This window comes from Mus caroli, unplaced genomic scaffold (genome assembly GCF_978045245.1).
Source record: "Mus caroli unplaced genomic scaffold, Mus_caroli_1 scaffold_13, whole genome shotgun sequence".
Lineage (NCBI taxonomy): Eukaryota > Metazoa > Chordata > Mammalia > Rodentia > Muridae > Mus > Mus caroli.
In genome coordinates, this window is record NW_028227268.1 from 80,072,003 (window position 1) to 80,089,662 (window position 17,660).

The 17,660-nt window shown below is 42.1% G+C and overlaps 1 protein-coding gene across 1 annotated transcript in view; it reads right to left on the reverse strand.

Annotated features, from left to right (window-relative positions):
- Atp10b (ATPase phospholipid transporting 10B (putative)) overlaps positions 1 to 17,660 on the reverse strand; it is a 112,090-nt gene that overhangs the window by 48,033 nt on the left and 46,397 nt on the right. The window contains exons 7-9 of the mRNA XM_085829021.1: positions 16,995 to 17,247; positions 15,976 to 16,214; positions 402 to 590 (exon numbers count right to left, since the gene is read on the reverse strand). Of these exons, the coding sequence (XP_085685147.1) occupies positions 402 to 590; positions 15,976 to 16,214; positions 16,995 to 17,247 (681 nt within the window). The remainder of the gene's footprint in view (positions 1 to 401; positions 591 to 15,975; positions 16,215 to 16,994; positions 17,248 to 17,660) is intronic.

Below are 17,660 nucleotides of genomic sequence, written 5' to 3' on the forward strand. Positions count from 1 at the left end.
GTTAAGTTACTCAAGAGCTCAGACTTCACTTGTTAAGTCAAAAACTTATGCCCTTCTAAATTTCAAGGTTGAAAGTAATATACAGAAAGTAGTTAGCATTGGGACCTGGCACCCAGCCAAATGCTCAAAAACTATTTACACAGTCCCTGCCCCGCAGGTGATGGACCAAGGTTGAAGGTTGCACAAACAGCTGCTCTGTAACTTTTCCCATTCAATTTATAAAGAGGGAGACAGACCTAGGAAGATCACAGGGCTGATCCAACTTTCACAGACATGGGCTGATGACACTGCCGCTAGCACCAAAAGGTCATGCCTTTCTGATCAGGGATTTCCCCTTTCCCACCTGCCTTTGTACTTCTCCCTCGCCATTCCTTCCTTTCTTAACCATCACTCGACCTTACCCTCTTTCTGGGCTCAGTGGTTGTGGACACCATGACAGAGTTGCAGATGGTTAGGGCGAGAAAGAAGTCAGCAATGGAGGCAGTGGTGGAGTGCGAAGGCTTGGCAGGTCTGGTATCTGAGGTCTCCAGCCACAGGGCAGCATCTCTCACCTTGCTCAGGAGGTTTTTGTCAGGAGTCACATCTTTTTCCTGGAAGGAAAAAAACAAAAAAACCCTAGTGAGGTCTTTTCCTGAAAGGACTGGGGAGGAAGGTCCCTCCCAGCAGGCTCTGCCTGTTTAGGGTAAGGAAAACACCACTATCACTGCAGTCTTGCATCCAGCACATTCCTCCCTGCCACTGGACTGATCACTGCTCATACTTATTTGATTCTTCATCGTCATTTGGCTCTGTGGAGCTACCAGTAGCCAACATTTCTTCTTATCTACCGTCTTCTCATCACTTTCTCCTTACTCCTAGAGCTTGGATCCTCCAGCCCTCAATTGTATATTTTTGTACCAACTTTATACCAGTACTGCTACCATCCAGCTCTTCTCACCCTGCACATGCACATGTGCTATGCCACGTTCCCAAGACACCACTTTTTTCCCTACAACTTCTTTTTTAAAAGACTTGTTTATTTATTTTATGTATATGAGTACACTGTAGCTGTACAGATGGTTGTGAACCTTCATGTGGTTGTTGGGACCTCTGCTTACTCTGATCAATCCTGCTTGCTCTGGTCAACTCCGCTCGCTCAGTCCCTGCTCTCTCTGGCCCAAAGATTTATTTATTATTATAGATAAATACACAGTAGCTGTCTTCAGACACACCAGATGAGGGTATCAGATCTCATTATAGGTGGTTGTGAACTACCATGTGGTTGCTGGGATTTGAACTTAGGACCTTCAGAAGAGCAGTCAGTGTTCTTACCTGCTGAGCCATCTTACCAGCCCTTCCTGCAACTTCTGACTTTCAAAAAGATCTCCAGATCATCACCATCAGCATCACCAACTCCTCCTGCTTCTAAATCCCTTCACAAGTTTTTTCATCAGACCCTAGTTGTCTCTGTTGCAATCTGGACACACAACCTCCTTTTATGCTTCCGGTCATATCAACAGAAGAATACTTTCCTACCCATCAAAGTCTCACCTAGATCTTAATGACCACAGAAGTGCCAGCTGCCCGTTAGATTCTATCCATCTCATGGTGACCTCTTCTGAATCACAGAAGTAAGTTCTATACTGACAATGTCCAGAGGTACCAGGCATGTAAGGCAGATGAGGAGAGTGTGCCAAGGCACAGCTGAGTTCATTATGGGATGGAAAGTATTGTTGACCTGGTAAGCCACACTAAACAGTGCTGCAAGCTTTGCTTAGCAAAATGCTCCAAGGTCCTTCTGCCAAGAATCCTGACTCCTCCGGATAAAGCAGAGATGAGAAGTGACCTGTTTTCTCTTTTGCTTTTCTTTTAACTTTCTGAGCTGAAACTGATCCATAGTTTTGCAATTTTTCACATTTTTGCAGAACTTTCCATTTGAACTGTCACTCTGGGATGGGTGCTATCCATCTTCTCTGCATTTGAATATTGTACTTCTAAAAGTAGCTCACATTTATGAAGTGCTCTCTACCTTCCCAAGCTCAGGGCATTTGTGTGACACCTATCAGATTGTTGCAGGTTCATGTGGAGATGTATGTAATCCTCTCTTAACCAAAGCCCAGAGATGTGGGCTGATTTAATCCCTGGCTCTTAGCAAGATAGGGTGGAGCTCAAATTACATATCAGATCCCTGTACAACAGGCACAGCATCTTTCTTCTGGGGTTATGGCACAGGGGCTTGGTCCGTTAGCACTCTGTCTGAAGTTCTGTAGCCAGACCAGCCAACACTACCTAAACACTGAGCTCTCTTCTCTTGGTAATGAGAGCTCCTATTCATATAGTGTTTCATATTTTCCCAGGACATCCATCATCTCCATATATCTCTGCAACTGGTATTGCTATTGCCTTAGTGCTGTTACCTTGAATTTTAGGTTAGAAAACTCATGCCTAGCAAAACTTAGTGCCTCATCTAAACTCTCACATTAAGCAAGGAATATTTCCTCAGCTGACTCTGAGTAGTTTGACTCTAGAATATCTCTTTGCTCCTATACCAGGCAAGATCCTCCAGGAGAAAGAAGTGGCCTTTGGGACTTCTTGAGAGACAGAGCCATGAGTGTCTGGCATCCCAGATGCCATGGACTGGCTTGAATATCACACCTGAGTTCTCAGCACTCTGGGAGACTGTGGAAATGTTCCTCTTCCTGAAAAATGGATTTTTTTTTGGTAAGGGATAATGTAGGAATGGGATTCTAAAGCTTTGCACAGAAGAAAGTTTTTTCTGGGAAGAAAGCTCAGAGGCCATCAAAGTTCAATCCTTTATTTTCCTGCAGAGAGCGAGGAAATGAACTGCTCATAATCATGTCTTGACTTAGGGTCAGAGCCAGGTCAGCTTTCCCTCCATGAGGTACCACATCATGGACTGATCACACAGCCAGAATCACTTAGTAGGTACTTGCTCCTTGTTCAGGTATTCTAGACTCTACATGTGTGTCCCCAGTGCCTGGAGTTAGGGACATGCAGAATGTTGAATGGTTCCTTTCTAGAGCACTGATGAGTTCTTGACTCTTGTTGTTCGCTTTTATTCATTTTTGAGTGTGTGTGCATGTGTCAGGGTACCGTGAGTAGAGGTCAGGGGACATTGCCTGAAAGTTAGTTCTCTCTTTCCACCATGTGGCTCCCAAGAATCAAACTACTTAGGCCATCAGGCTAGGTGACAGACAATTTTTCTGCTTTGCTATTTCATTGGCCTTTGACATTTCTTTATTAAGACTATTTTTTAAATACATCTCTACTTGATTATATGGCAGTGTGTTATAAAAGGCTTCTGCAGGTGTTGGGTGATATGTCAGTCAATTTTTACCTAGTCACCAGACCAGCCACTGCCCCCCAAATCTCTTCAGGGTACTATTTGCTCTGGCCCACCCTTTTCTGTGTGGTCTATTAGTATTTGTGAACTTGGCCTTTAAAACAGAGAAAAAGGCAGTTCCTTTACGCATGGCTGGTAACTTTGAAGGAAAAGAAACAGGAGGCCATTTATGGAGGGCATTTACAGTTTTTTTGTTTTTTTTTTTTAATTAGGTATTTTCCTCCATTACATTTCCAATGCTATCCAAAAAGTCCCCAATACACTCTCCCCCCAGTCCCCCCATCACCCACCCCCACACCTTGGCCCTGGCATTCCTCTGTACTGGGGCATATAAAGTTGGCAAGTCCAATGGGCCTCTCTTTCCAGTGATGGCCGACTAGGCCATCTTTTGATACAAATGCAGCTAGAGTCAAGAGCTCTGGGGTACTGGTTAGTTCATAATAATGATCCACCTATGGGGTTGCAGTTCCCTTTAGCTCCTTGGGTACTTTCTCTAGCTCTTCCATTGGGGGCCCTGTGATCCATCCAATAGCTGACTGTGAGCATCCACTTCTGTGTTTGCTAGGCCCCGGCATTGTCTCACAAGAGACAGCTATATCTGGGTCCTTTCAGCAAAATCTTGCTAGTGTATGCAATGGTGTCAGCGTTTGGAAGCTGATTATGGGATGGATCCCTGGATATGGCAGTCTTTAGATGGTCCATCCTTTCTTCACAGCTCCAAACTTTATCTCTGTAACTCTTTCCATGGGTGTTTTGTTCCCAATTCCAAGAAGGGGCACAGTGTCCATACTTTGGTCTTCGTTCTTCTTGAGTTCCATGCGTTTAACAAATTGTATCTTATATCTTGGGTATCCTAAGTTTTTGGGCTAATATCCACTTATCAGTGAGTACATATTGTGTGAGTTCCTTTGTGAATATGTTACCTCACTCAGGATGATGCCCTCCAGATCCATCCATTTGCCTAGGAATTTCATAAATTCATTCCTACTAATAGCTGAGTAGTACTCCATTGTGTAAATGTACCACATTTTCTGGGATCAAGGACTAGAACTTGGGTTCCAGTCTGGATCTAGGACTAGAACTTGGGTTTCTGTATCCATTCCTCTGTTGAGGGACATCTGGGTTCTTTCCAGCTTCTGGCTATTATAAATAAGGCTGCTATGAACATAGTGGAGCATGTGTCCTTCTTACCGGTTGGAACATCTTCTGGATATATGCCCAGGAGAGGTATTGCTGGATCCTCTGGTAGTATTATGTCCAATTTTCTGAGGAACCGCCAAACTGATTTCCAGAGTGGTTGTACCAACTTGCAATCCCACCAACAATGAAGGAATGTTCCTCTTTCTCCACATCCTCGCCAGCATCTGCTGTCACCTGAATTTTTGATCTTAGCCATTCTGACTGGTGTGAGGTGGAATCTCAGGGTTGTTTTGAATTGCATTTCCCTGATGATTAAGGATGTTGAACATTTTTTCAGGTGCTTCTCTGCCATTCGGTATTCCTTAGGTGAGAATTCTTTGTTCAGTTCTGAGCCCCATTTTTTAATGGGGTTATTTGATTTTCTGGAGTCCACCTTCTTGAGTTCTTTATATATATTGGATATTAGTCCCCTATCTGATTTAGGATAGGTAAAGATACTTTCCCAATCTGTTGGTGGTCTTTTTGTCTTATTGACAGTGTCTTTTGCCTTGCAGAAGCTTTGCAACTTTATGAGGTCCCATTTATCGATTCTCGATCTTACAGCTCAAGCCTTTGCTGTTCTATTCAGGAATTTTTCCCCTGTACCCATATCTTCGAGGCTTTCCCCTACTTTCTCCTCTATAAGTTTCAGTGTCTCTGGTTTTATGTGGAGTTCCTTAATCCACTTAGATTTGACCTTGGTACAAGGAGATAGGAATGGATCAATTCGCATTCTTCTACATGATAACCGGCAGTTGTGCCAGCACCATTTGTTGAAAATGCTGTCTTTTTTCCACTGGATGGTTTTTGCTCCCTTGATCTCAGGGTCTTCAATTCTGTTCCATTGGTCTACTTGTCTGCCATTATACCAGTACCATGCAGTTTTTATCACAATTGCTCTGTAGTACAGCTTTAGGTCAGGCATGGTGATTCCACCAGAGGTTCTTTTATCCTTGAGAAGAGTTTTTGCTATCCTAGGTTTTTTGTTGTTCCAGATGAATTTGCAGATTGCCCTTTCTAATTCGTTGAAGAATTGAGTTGGAATTTTGATGGGGATTGCATTGAATCTGTAGATTGCTTTTGGTAAGATAGCCATTTTTACAGTGTTGATCCTGCCAATCCATGAGCATGGGAGGTTTTTCCATCTTCTGAGATCTTCTTCAATTTCTTTCTTCAGAGACTTGAAGTTCTTGTCATACAGATCTTTCACTTCCTTAGTTAGAGTCACGCCAAGGTATTTTATATTGTTTGTGACTATTGAGAAGGGTGTTGTTTCCCTAATTTCCTTCTCTGCTTGTTTATCCTTTGTGTACCGAAAGGCCATTGACTTGCTTGAGTTAATTTTATATCCAGCTACTTCACCGAAGCTATTTATCAGGCTTAGGAGTTCTCTGGTGGAATTTTTAGGGTCACTTATGTATACTATCATATCATCAGCAAAAAGCGAAATTTTGACTTCTTCTTTTCCGATTTTTATCCCCTTGATCTCCTTTTGTTGTCTAATTGCTCTGGCTAGTACTTCAAGTACAATGTTGAATTGGTAGGGAGAGAGTGGGCAGCCTTGTCTAGTCCCTGATTTTAGTGGGATTGCTTCCAGCTTCTCACCATTTACTTTGATGTTGGCTACTGGTTTGCTGTATATTGCTTTTATCATGGTTAGGTATGGGCCTTGAATTCCTGATCTTTCCAAGACTTTTATCATGAATGGGTGTTGGATTTTGTCAAATGCTTTTTCAGCATCTAACGAGATGATCATGTGGTTTTTGTCTTTGAATTTGTTTATATAATGGATTACATTGATGGATTTTCATATATTGAACCATCCTTGCATCCCTGGGATGAAACCTACTTGGTCAGGATGGATGATTGTTTTGATGTGTTCTTGAATTCGGTTAGCGAGAATTTCATTGAGGATTTTTGCATCAATATTCATAAGGGAAATTGGTCTGAAGTTCTCTATTTTTGTTGGGTCTTTATGTGGTTTAGGTATCAAAGTAATTGTGGCTTCATAGAATGAGTTGGGTAGAGTACCTTCTGATTCTATTTTGTGGAATAGTTTGTGAAGAACTGGGATTAGTTCTTCTTTGAAGGTTTGATAGAACTCTGCACTAAACCCATCTGGTCCTGGGCTTTTCTTGGTTGGGAGACTATTAATGACTGCTTCTATTTCTTTAGGGGATATGGGACTGTTTAGATCATTAACCTGATCTTGATTTAACTTTGGTACCTGGTATCTGTCTAAAAACTTGTCCATTTCATCCAGGTTCTCCAGTTTTGTTGAGTATAGCCTTTTGTAGAAGGATCTGATGGTGTTTTGGATTTCTTCAGGGTCTGTTGTTATGTCTCCCTTTTCATTTCTGATTTTGTTAATTAGAGTACTTTCCCTATGCCCTCTAGTGAGTCTGGCTAAGGGTTTATCTATCTTGTTGATTTTCTGAAAGAACCAGCTCCTCGATTGGTTGTTTCTTTGAATTGTTCTTTTTGTTTCCACTTGGTTGATTTCACCCCTGAGTTTGATTATTTCTTGCCACCTACTCCTCTTGGGTGAATTTGCTTCCTTTCGTTCTAGAGCTTTTAGGTGTATTGTCAAGCTGCTAATGTGTGCTCTCTCTAGTTTCCTTTTGGAGGCACTCAGAGCTATGAGTTTTCCTCTTAGAAATGCTTTCAATGTGTCCCATAAGTTTGGGTATGTTGTGGCTTCATTTTCATTAAACTCCAGAAAGTCCTTAATTTCTTTCTTTATTCCTTCCTTGACCAAGGTATCATTGAGAAGAGTGTTGTTTAGTTTCCACGTGTGTGTTGGCTTTCTATTATTTATATTGTTATTGAAGATCAGTCTTAGTCCATGGTGATCTGATAGGGTGCATGGGACAATTTCAATATTTTTGTATATATTGAGGCTTGTTTTGTGACCAATTATGTGGTCAATTTTGGAGAAGGTACCGTGAGGTGCTGAGAAGAAGGTATATCCTTTCATTTTAGGATAAAATGTTCTGTAGATATCTGTCAGATCCATTTGTTTCATAACCTCTGTTAGTTTCACTGTGTCCCTGTTTAGTTTCTGTTTCCATGATCTGTCCATTGGTGAAAGTGGTGTGTTGAAGTCTCCCACTATTATTGTGTGAGGTGCAATGTGTGCTTTGAGCTTTACTAAAGTATCTTTAATAAATGAGGCTGCCCTTTTATTTGGAGCATAGATATTCAGAATTGATAGTTCCTCTTGGAGGATTTTACCTTTGTTGAGAATGAAGTGCCCTTCCTTGTCTTTTTTGATGACTTTGGGTTGGAAGTCAATCTTATCAGATATTAGAATGGCTACTCCAGCTTGTTTCTTCCTACCATTTGCTTGGAAAATTGTTTTCCAGCCTTTCATTCTGAGGTAGTGTCTATCTTTTTCTCTGAGATGAGTTTCCTGTAAGCAGCAAAATGTTGGGTCCTGTTTCTGTAGCCAGCCTGTTAGTCTATGTCTTTTTATTGGGGAGTTGAGTCCATTGATATTAAGAGATATTAGGGAGAAGTAATTGTTGCTTCCTTTTATTTTTGTTGTTAGAGTTGGTGTTCTGTTGTTGTGGCTGTCTTCCTTTTAGGTTTGTTGAGGGATTACCTTCTTGCTTTTTCTAGGACGTGGTTTCCGTCCTTGTATTGGTTTTTTTCTGTTATTATCCTTTGAAGTGCTGGATTCGTGGAAAGATAATGTGTGAATTTGGTTTTATCGTGGAATACTTTGGTTTCTCCATCTATGGTAATTGAGAGTTTGGCTGGGTATAGCAGCCTGGGCTGGAAATTGTTTTCTCTTAGTTTCTGTATAACATCTGTCCAAGCCCTTCTGGCTTTCATAGTCTCTGGTGAGAAATCTGGTGTAATTCTGATAGGCTTGCCTTTATATGTTACTTGACCTTTTTCCCTTACTGCTTTTAGTATTCTATCTTTATTTAGTGCATTTGTTGTTCTGATTATTATGTGTCAGAAGGAATTTCTTTTCTGGTCCAGTCTATTTGGAGTTCTGTAAGCTTCTTGTATGTTCATGGGCATCTCTTTCTTTAGGTTTGGGAAGTTTTCTTCTATAATTTTGTTGAAGATATTTGCTGGTCCTTTGAGTTGAAAATCTTCATTCTCATCTACTCCTATTATCCCTAGGTTTGGTCTTCTCATTTTGTCCTTGATTTCCTGGATATTTTGAGTTAGGATCTTTTTGGATTTTGTATTTTCTTTGATTGTCGTGCCGATGTTCTCTATGGAGTCTTCTGCACCTGAGATTCTCTCTTGTATTCTGTTGCTGATGCTCGCATCTATGGTTCCAGATTTGTTTCCTAGTGTTTCTATCTCCAGTGTTGCCTCAATTTGGGTTTTCTTCATTGTCTCTACTTCCCTTTTTAGGTCTTGGATGGTTTTATTCAATTCCATCACCTGTTTGGTCTGGTTTTCCTGCAATTCTTTAATGGATTTTTGTGCTTCCTCTTTAATGTCTTCTACCTGTTTAGCAGTGTTCTCCTGCAATTCCTTAAGGGATTTTTGTGCTTCCTCTTTAATGTCTTCTACCTGTTTACCAGTGTTCTTTTGTATTTCTTTAAGTGTGTTATTAAAGTCCTTCTTGATGTCCTCTACCATCATCATGAGATATGCTTTTAGATCCGGGTCTAGCTTTTCCGGTGTGTTGGGGTGCCCTGGACTGGGCGAAGTGGGAGTGCTGGGTTCTGATGATGGTGTGTGGTCTTGGTTTCTGTTAGTAAGATTCTTACGTTTACCTTTCGCCATCTGGTAATCTCTGGGGTTAGTTGTTATTGTTGTCACTGTTTAAAGTTTGGAGCAGACTCTGTGTTCCACTCACCAGAAGTCTCAAAATCCTGTGGCGGGTGTTGTGGGTAGCTGGCGGGTGTCTTCTGACCCTGCGCTCTAGCTATCCTGGTGCTGGTCAGACCGGAAGAGGCTTGTGGCCCTACTCAGGCCGGTTTTCTGCTTCCCTAACTAATGCAGTCTCAGGTCCTGCGCACAATTGGATTGGAGCAGAAGCTGTGTTTCACTCACCAGAAGTCTTAAGATCCTGTGGCGGGTGTTGTGGGTAGCTCCATTTACAGGTTTTTTTTTTTTTTTTGGCCAGAGCTCTGTGGTACCCAGACTCTCAACTGACTGGTTTCCTTCTATTGTTACTTAGCTGGAACATACAGCTCTTGTGTGAGCTCTCAGGGCCCACATGAAGGGATGCTGTTATCATTAGGCCACCTTTGCTGATATTAGATACATACCCAAGTTCTTTGTTAAGTACCCTCATTTTATATCATCTATGCCAGTCCTGTCATTTTCCGTTTTGATTATGAGGCAAGGGAGGCTCATTAATATTAAGTAATTTGTCTTAGATCTCAGATCCTGTGCCAGGATCCCAAATTTCTTTATCCATAAACATGACTTCTTAAATGATATGGTGGTGCCTCCCAAACTGGGGTTGAATTCAGGCCTCCTGTAATGGACCTGGGTACCTGTATGCCTAACTAGCTTACAGGAGGGCTTGTTCTGCTGGTTAAGGAGCACAGCTTGAACAGCAAAAGTGTGTGCCACATGGTTGTTCTTCCTTTCTGGCTGGACTATATTCCTACACTGAAGTTTGGAGAGAACAGGTCCACTTTTATTCTGCTATTCTCCCTTCAAGTATGTGCAAATGTGTGTGTGTGTGTGTGTGTGTGTGTGTGTGTGTGTGTGTGTGTGTGTGTGTAGGTCAGAGATCATGCTATATGCTGGGTGTCTTCCTCAATTACTTTCTAGCTTATTTTTTGAGTTAGGGGCTTTAACTGAACATGGAGTTCCCTGATTGGCTAGGTTGGTTTGAATAAGTTTTAATAAGCTACTCAAGTCACACCATCACTGTTACTGATTGGGGATAGCAACTTCTCCATACAGAAGTTTCCTAAGCCATTGGTAGACAGAAGTAGGCTACTTGGCCCTTAGCTTGCAAGGAGGCATGGCTCCTCTTGTGACTCCATCTTCCTCACTTCTCCATCTTGCATCTTCCTTCCAGCTATGGATGAGCACCTCCACATGCTCTGCTTTGCTTGCACAGATTTTTCTCCTGTCACACCTGCTCCTCATTCGATGGCTGCTGCTGTTTAAGTTCCCCTGGTTACCCTCCACCCATTCAGGTGCTAGAGCTAGGGCGGGAGCGCCCCTCTGCTAATCTCTTATAATACATTTGTAGCCACTGTCCCAACAGTAGTTACTAGTGTCCTAATTGCTCCTTCATTAGTTTGTAAATTCCTGAATTGAGGGGCCACTGCCCTATTAGACTTTATACGCCCACTGTCTCACTATTGTATTCACCATTGAAAGGTTGTTAACAAATGTTGATGGATCAGCTGACCAAATAAATGAAAGGATATTCTAAAGAGATGCTGACAATAACCACAGATACAGTCAACATAGTAGAGAGGAAGCAGGCCTTTCCGTTTGTTGTTGTTGGAGGGACATGTACAACATTTTGGGAAAAGTCAATTGACTGAAAACTGCACAGACATTCCAACTTAGCAATTATGCTCTAAAAATTGATATTGTAAAAAGCCTGCTACACATGTATAAACTCCCAATGGTTCAACCGTCCAACAAGTTCCAACAGACACTGAAAAAGAAAACTGAGGCTGCTCTATACCAAACTTATAGTGTGCCTGAACATAGGATGCATTCTCTATGTCCTCTGTGTGTGTGTGTGTGTGTGTGTGTGTGCGTTTAATAGCAAAGTTGGGGCTGGAGAAATGACTTGGTAGTTAAAGTGCTTGCTCTGAAGAATGAAGACCAAGTTCAGACCCTAGCCCTCATGAATGCTGGGTAGTTTTGGCAGACCACCTGTAATTACAGCCTCAGCAGACAGATGGGAAATCCCATAGCAAATTGCTTAGCTAGAGTAGTCCTATCAGCAAGTCCAGTATTTGATTGGCAGACCTTACCACAGTGAGTAAGGTAGTAGAGTGGTCAAGGATGACGTGCTGATCTTTGGTCTCCACATGTGCATGTGCATGAGCATACAGAGACATAGTTATGCACAGCCATGTGGACACACATGTGTGCCCACACATTTTAACATGCATATATACAGAGAGACCCACATGAAATCAGAGAAAAGGCAAAGTGCAAAAGTTATTTGATCAAAGAATCATCATCTATTTGTGTGTGTGTGTGTGTGTGTGTGTGTGTGTGTGTGTATGCTCTATAGAGGCTTCTGTTTAGGAAGGCTCCTCTGGAAAGGCTGCATAGGCTACTGGGGGATGTTTGTCTCTGGTGGAATGGGATGGAAGACATGTGGCCTTTGATCCCCTTTCCATTCCTAGCTGTATGTTGGTATTAATAGAATGGAAATAGGGCTTTCTTGTTGCTGGGGGAACTGAAGGTTGAATTTTTTTCAAGATAGTGACATTTATGTTCTGAGGCTGTGGTCTTGATGATATTTAGTTTGGATTAAAAACTGGGAAGGCACAAACATTCATCCAGATAACACACAGATTGTTAAAGCAAGCTAGGTAAGTATAAGGCAAATCCACTGTGGCTACCCCAGAAGGGTTTTTTTTTTTTTTTTTTTTTTTTTTTTGATAGTTTTTGCCCTTCAATTTGGGTCCCTGGAGACTAAGGACAGTCCTGTTCTGTGTGGTCACATTACTTACAGAAAGATATGTGTATCTGCCTTATTTAATCAGTACTCTTATCTAACCTCACAGAGGCAGCAGGCATATGCTGGTTGCCCTGACAATCTGCAGGAGTCTGGGAGTGTTTCATAGAGGAACTGCTAGGAAAGAAGCTGCCCCTAGACACCTCTTTCAATTGTGTCTACTGCATCCTCTAGAGGTGGCAGGGTAGGGGATGTGCCTATAGAGGGAGTGATGGAGGAAGCTGCAGAGGCCCAATGCAACTCTATACCATGGTTGGGATGAGGCTCGCTAGTCTGATGATTTTTTTTTGAAATATTGTGCAAGTGGCTCTTGGAATCAGGGACTCTGCTTGCATCTTGGCTGCTGGCAGACCAGGGCAAAAGGCATTTTATTTTCCATCTGCCAGTGCTGTTAAACATTGGCTGGGGATGTGCCAATTTCATAAGTATATTACCCACCTTAAAACCACAGGTTTATAGCATGTAATTAGGAGATAATTGCTGATACTTCCTCGTGTTTAGTAGCAAAAGAAAAAAAGCAGACCCAGTTTTGGTTGTTGCTGCTACTACTGATTCTTATTTTATTTTGGGTTTGGATTCAAGGGAAACCAATAGCTGGTCTCTGGAGAAGCTTGTAGACTGCTGTCAACTCCTGGTACCTTGGTGGTTTCTAAGGCAAGCTCTGACTCAGTTCTAAAGGGAAGGTGGAGATGGGGTGGTTCTGAGAGGTGCTTATGCCAGGCCGGATGCCGAATGGGCAGGTGGAGGAAAGCACCAAGACAGGTAGGAAGGGTGCAAGTCGGGCAAGCCTGTCACAAAAAGATGGAGGCAGACCTCTGGAGAACTACCTGGGGTGACACCCAAGTCTGCAGTGTCCTCGTTTAGAACCTGACAGCAGCCAGCACAGCATCAGAGCCAGTGGGTATCTTTAAAAATATTTATTTTAATTTTAGGTATATAAGTGTTTTGCCTGCACATATCTATCTGTACCTTGTTTGTATTGTGCCCACAGAGACCAGAGGGCATTAGATCTCCTGGAGCAGGAATCACAGAGGGTTGCAAGTCATCATATGGATGCTGGGAACTGGATGGAGGTCCTCTACAAGGGCAGTGAGTACTTTTCACCATGGAGCCATCAATCCAGTGAGCATCTTTAGAGACAGCACAAGTCTCCCCTTTCAGCCAAGGCTTCAAGTGCTTATCTGAGCCATGTATGTGTGGTTTTAGTCAGGAAGTCAATGGTTTATCTAGAGAGAACCCCAGTCTTGCCTGCCCCTAGAATCACTAGAAATGGAAATGATAGTGTTCATATCCATAGACAACATGTATTAGAATCTCAGGGGAGTAAGAGCAATATTCTTTTCTTTCTTTCTTCCTTCCTTTCTTTCTTTCTTTCTTTCTTTCTTTCTTTCTTTCTTTCTTTCTTTCTTTCTTTCTTTCTTTCTTTCTTTCTTTCTTTCTTTCTTTCTTTCTTCCTTCCTTCCTTCCTTCCTTCCTTCCTTCCTTCCTTCCTTCCTTCCTTCCTTCCTTCCTTCCTCCCTCCCTCCCTCCCTCCCTCCCTCCCTCCCTCCCTCTTTCTTTCTTTCTTTCTTTCTTTCTTTCTTTCTTTCTTTCTTTCTTTCTTTCTTTCTTTCTTTCTTTCTTTCTTTCGTTCAAGACAGGGTTTCTCTGTATAGTCCTGGCTGTCCTGGAACTCACTCTGTAGACCAGGCTGGCCTCGAACTCAGATACCTGCCTGCCTCTGCCTCCCAAGTGCTGGGATTAAAGGTGTGCACCACCACCACCCAGCAGGTCATGACATCAAATAAGAACTTTTCTTTAGAAAGGTCACTTCAAATGTGCACTAATTGTCTGTCTGTCTTAGAAATAGGATGAATCAGAATTGCCCATAATTTAATGAAGGGGGTGGCTATGATTCCAATTCACTCTGTTTGCTGAGTGTTAAGTAAGCTTACTCATAATAGAGCTGAGATGAAAACCTGAGGCTGGAGACCAAGATGGGCTTGATTTGTAACTGAACAGGATTTTGAGGTCAGCATAAACATTGCCTTATTTGATTTTGGGAACATCCTAGTAAGAATTTTATGTATTTTCAGGTGATTAAAAAAGGGATAAAAAGAGATTAATCATATTATGAATTAATAAGCCAACAGCATAGCTATACACCTATCTTTTCAGACTTATTGTCCAGCCCCTTCCTGAACAATTACCCAAAGATGATGTTTTACTAATACCAGATTCTTGGCTATACATGAAGAGAACATATCACTGTCTCTTTCTATCCATGTCATAGGCAGTGAGTTCATTATCTGCTTTCCTTATTGCTCTGGAATGAATGTAGAACTTGTTTTAGAAACCGCTAGCCAGTGCAGAACACCATAGTCTATGTTATAGGGACAGTTTGGGGTTAGACCATCTCGCCCATTGCCATCAGCTAAGGGTCCTCTATCAAATTTATATTGACTAGAAGAGATTTTTTTTTGTTTTGCTTTTTAAATCACTGCTGCCAGAATGCTTCCAATCTCCTTCCCTATGTCCTTGGGACTGGGGGCATTCATTATTAGACACATAAGATGACTGCCATATCTAGAACTGTGAAGTTCCAAAGACATAGAGACTAGGTCCAATGAGACTTCATTTAAGTAACTGAAAAAATATCATATAAAAATTTAGAAGAGCACTTCACTCAGAGGTGTAGAATTAAAGAAGAGGGTTCCGGGAACAGAACTTTGGTTCTCTGTATGAGCAGCAAGAACTCTTTAACTGCTTAGCCATCTCTCCAGGTCCACACTGTGGCATTTTCTAGGATTTGTGATGCTATGTTTCTGAATATGTGTAGAGGAAGGAGTGGAGCAGGAGTCAGCAGACTCCAGCTCTGGCCTTGACCTCCAGGGACTGCTGTGCAATTTGAGAGACTGAGTTCGGAGTCTTCATTTGCTATTGGATGTCTAGCAATGACTTTGAAGGGATCAAAAATGAAAAGAAAAAAGTCAGAACAAAGTATAACTCTCACACCGGAAACACGGAAGTAATCTAAGGGACAGAAGCAGCTAGACAATTTGGATATAGATATTCACTTCCCAGCTCTTTAAAATTCCTTTTTGACTCCTGCTAAAATATTTTCTCTCACCTTTCTTCAAGTGCACAAAGCCTAAAAGACCTAAGCCTTTTATCTTTCTAGTTTATGGAAGTACACACATAACAAATATTTATTCTTTCTTTTAGCTCTATAATTGGAAAAGCGTGCATAATGAGGAGGCTGCTGGCTCTTAGCCATGGCCCTGACAAATGGAGGAGGGAGGGGTCCCGGGGAACTGAGGAGTGTGCCAGCCATGTGGGATGGATTCTTTAATTCAAGCTAATCATTGCCATGAGGAAACCCTGAATTAGTACAGGGGATGCTTCTAATTCCATTTGCAGAAGAGGATAAATTAAAGAACCTCCAAGTTTCCAAACGTGGAACATGTGGAATATACAACATTTGGAAATGACAAGTATATGCTGACCGAACATTGTGTGAGCACCATTTTGAGCACTCTTCACACTTTAATATTTTAAAATTAATTACAGGGTTTCATGTAACTTGGTCTGGCCTCAAACTCACTAAGTAGCAAGTTCTGGGATTATAGGTGTGCAATATCTTACTTGGTTTATGAGGTGCTGGGATGAAAGCCAGGTCTCATGTTTGCTAGGAAAGCACTCTTCCAACTAAGCTACACTCTTGACCCCAACTAATCAGGATTATAGAGGCTCTGCTATATCCTAGAGCCTTGTCTTATTTTCCTGACATAATTTGTTTGTGATTCAGTGAATACAGGCAGGTACTTACTATTGAGCTGCTGAAGGCCACAGGAGGCTGTGAGGTTTCCCACCTCCCCACAGATCTTTGTCGGCAGTGGCTCTGTATAGGAACGCGGGCACTATAGCATCTTCTCAGAGGCTGGGCACCTCCTTGGCTTCTCATCGTTGTTGAGCCCTGGGCCCATCTAGGTGGGAAGGACAGACATTGGTACTGGGCCCACTCCTCACCATCTGAGTCCAGCTCCTTTGGCATCTCCAGTCTTTTGGCTGTAAGAAAGGAATCTTGTCATGTCCTGGCTGAGCTGTGTTTGGGGGATGCTAGACTTCAGGGGTTGGGGTAGAGTGTAAGAAAGTTTTATGGAAAACTGTATCTGGGTTGCTTAGACTGGAGAAAGTATGTGACCTTGTTCTTTGACTCCAACTCAGGATCATTTTGAAGATTTAGTAACCTAATTTGTAACAATGACTAGCAAGCTGGGTACCTGTAGCAGTAGCCTTTACATTATTAAAAAGAAATAAGAGGCTCCCATGTAAATGGTGAATGATCACCATAGTAAAGTGGATAGAGTCATCTATAATATCTCCTGCTTTCTCTTTATCGTGTGTGTGTGTGTGTGTGTGTACTATTTAGTTCTATAGGTTACCTTCAGACATGAAAATTAACAGTCCAGACTGGTTCACGTTCTAAACCAAAACACTGACTTGGTGAAATCTAAGACATCTGTTAAAATGGAAGGCATTTTCTAAATATGCCAAATTTGACCCTGTACCTATATCTAGATCTGCTCTGACACACCAGGTAATATCACTGAAGAAATTTCTCAGCCTGGCTTCATGACTGATACACAGTTGGGATCCATTCCACCTTAGCCCATCTTTGATGTAAACATACTTTGCTGTGTTGAGGGGTAAAGAAACTTGCCAAAATGCCACAGAACTCTCTCTCTCTCTCTCTCTCTCTGTGTGTGTATTGGGGGGATTGGATCAGGATAGTGTCCTTGTTCCCCTGTTCTCTTAAGAGAGCAGGGCACTTATGGACCCTCATACCATTTTCTTGGTGACAATATTCGCTGCCCACAATGGTACAACGCCTGAACACCATCTTGTTTTCCGTCAGGGTCCCTGTCTTGTCAGAGAAGATGTACTGGATCTGGCCCAGGTCCTCTGTAATATTTAGAGCTCGGCATTGAATGGACAAATCAGTTTCTTCATCATATAGGTCAAGGTCGTTGTGAAGGAGGAACACTTGCCCAAGTTTTACCAGCTCAATGGACACATACAAGGAGATCGGGATCAACACCTGAGGGGAGATAGATTTACACTGTGTCATAAACTGGCTTGATCCCTGCTCCCAGATCCTCAACATTGGGTAACAAAGGCATTTGAAAAAAGATGAGGACAGCTCACAACATGATTTTTTTTCTGAGAAATTATGTGTCTCTTGGAATCCCCAGGGCAAATGGAGAGGAGACATGCCTCCTCAGTCCCTGTTGCCTGGAGTGAGGCAGACACTCCTCACTGGTTGTTCACCACAGCATGACGGAGTATAGAAGTTCTAGCACCACCTTTGAGAGACCTCTGAGATTTTCAGATCTCTATATCATGGAGATTCACAGGCACCATTGTGAGTGTTCAGGTTTTTGCTGATTATGTTCACTAGTCCAGTGCCTGATGGATTAATCTAACTTCTGATTCTTTTCTATCCCTAACTCT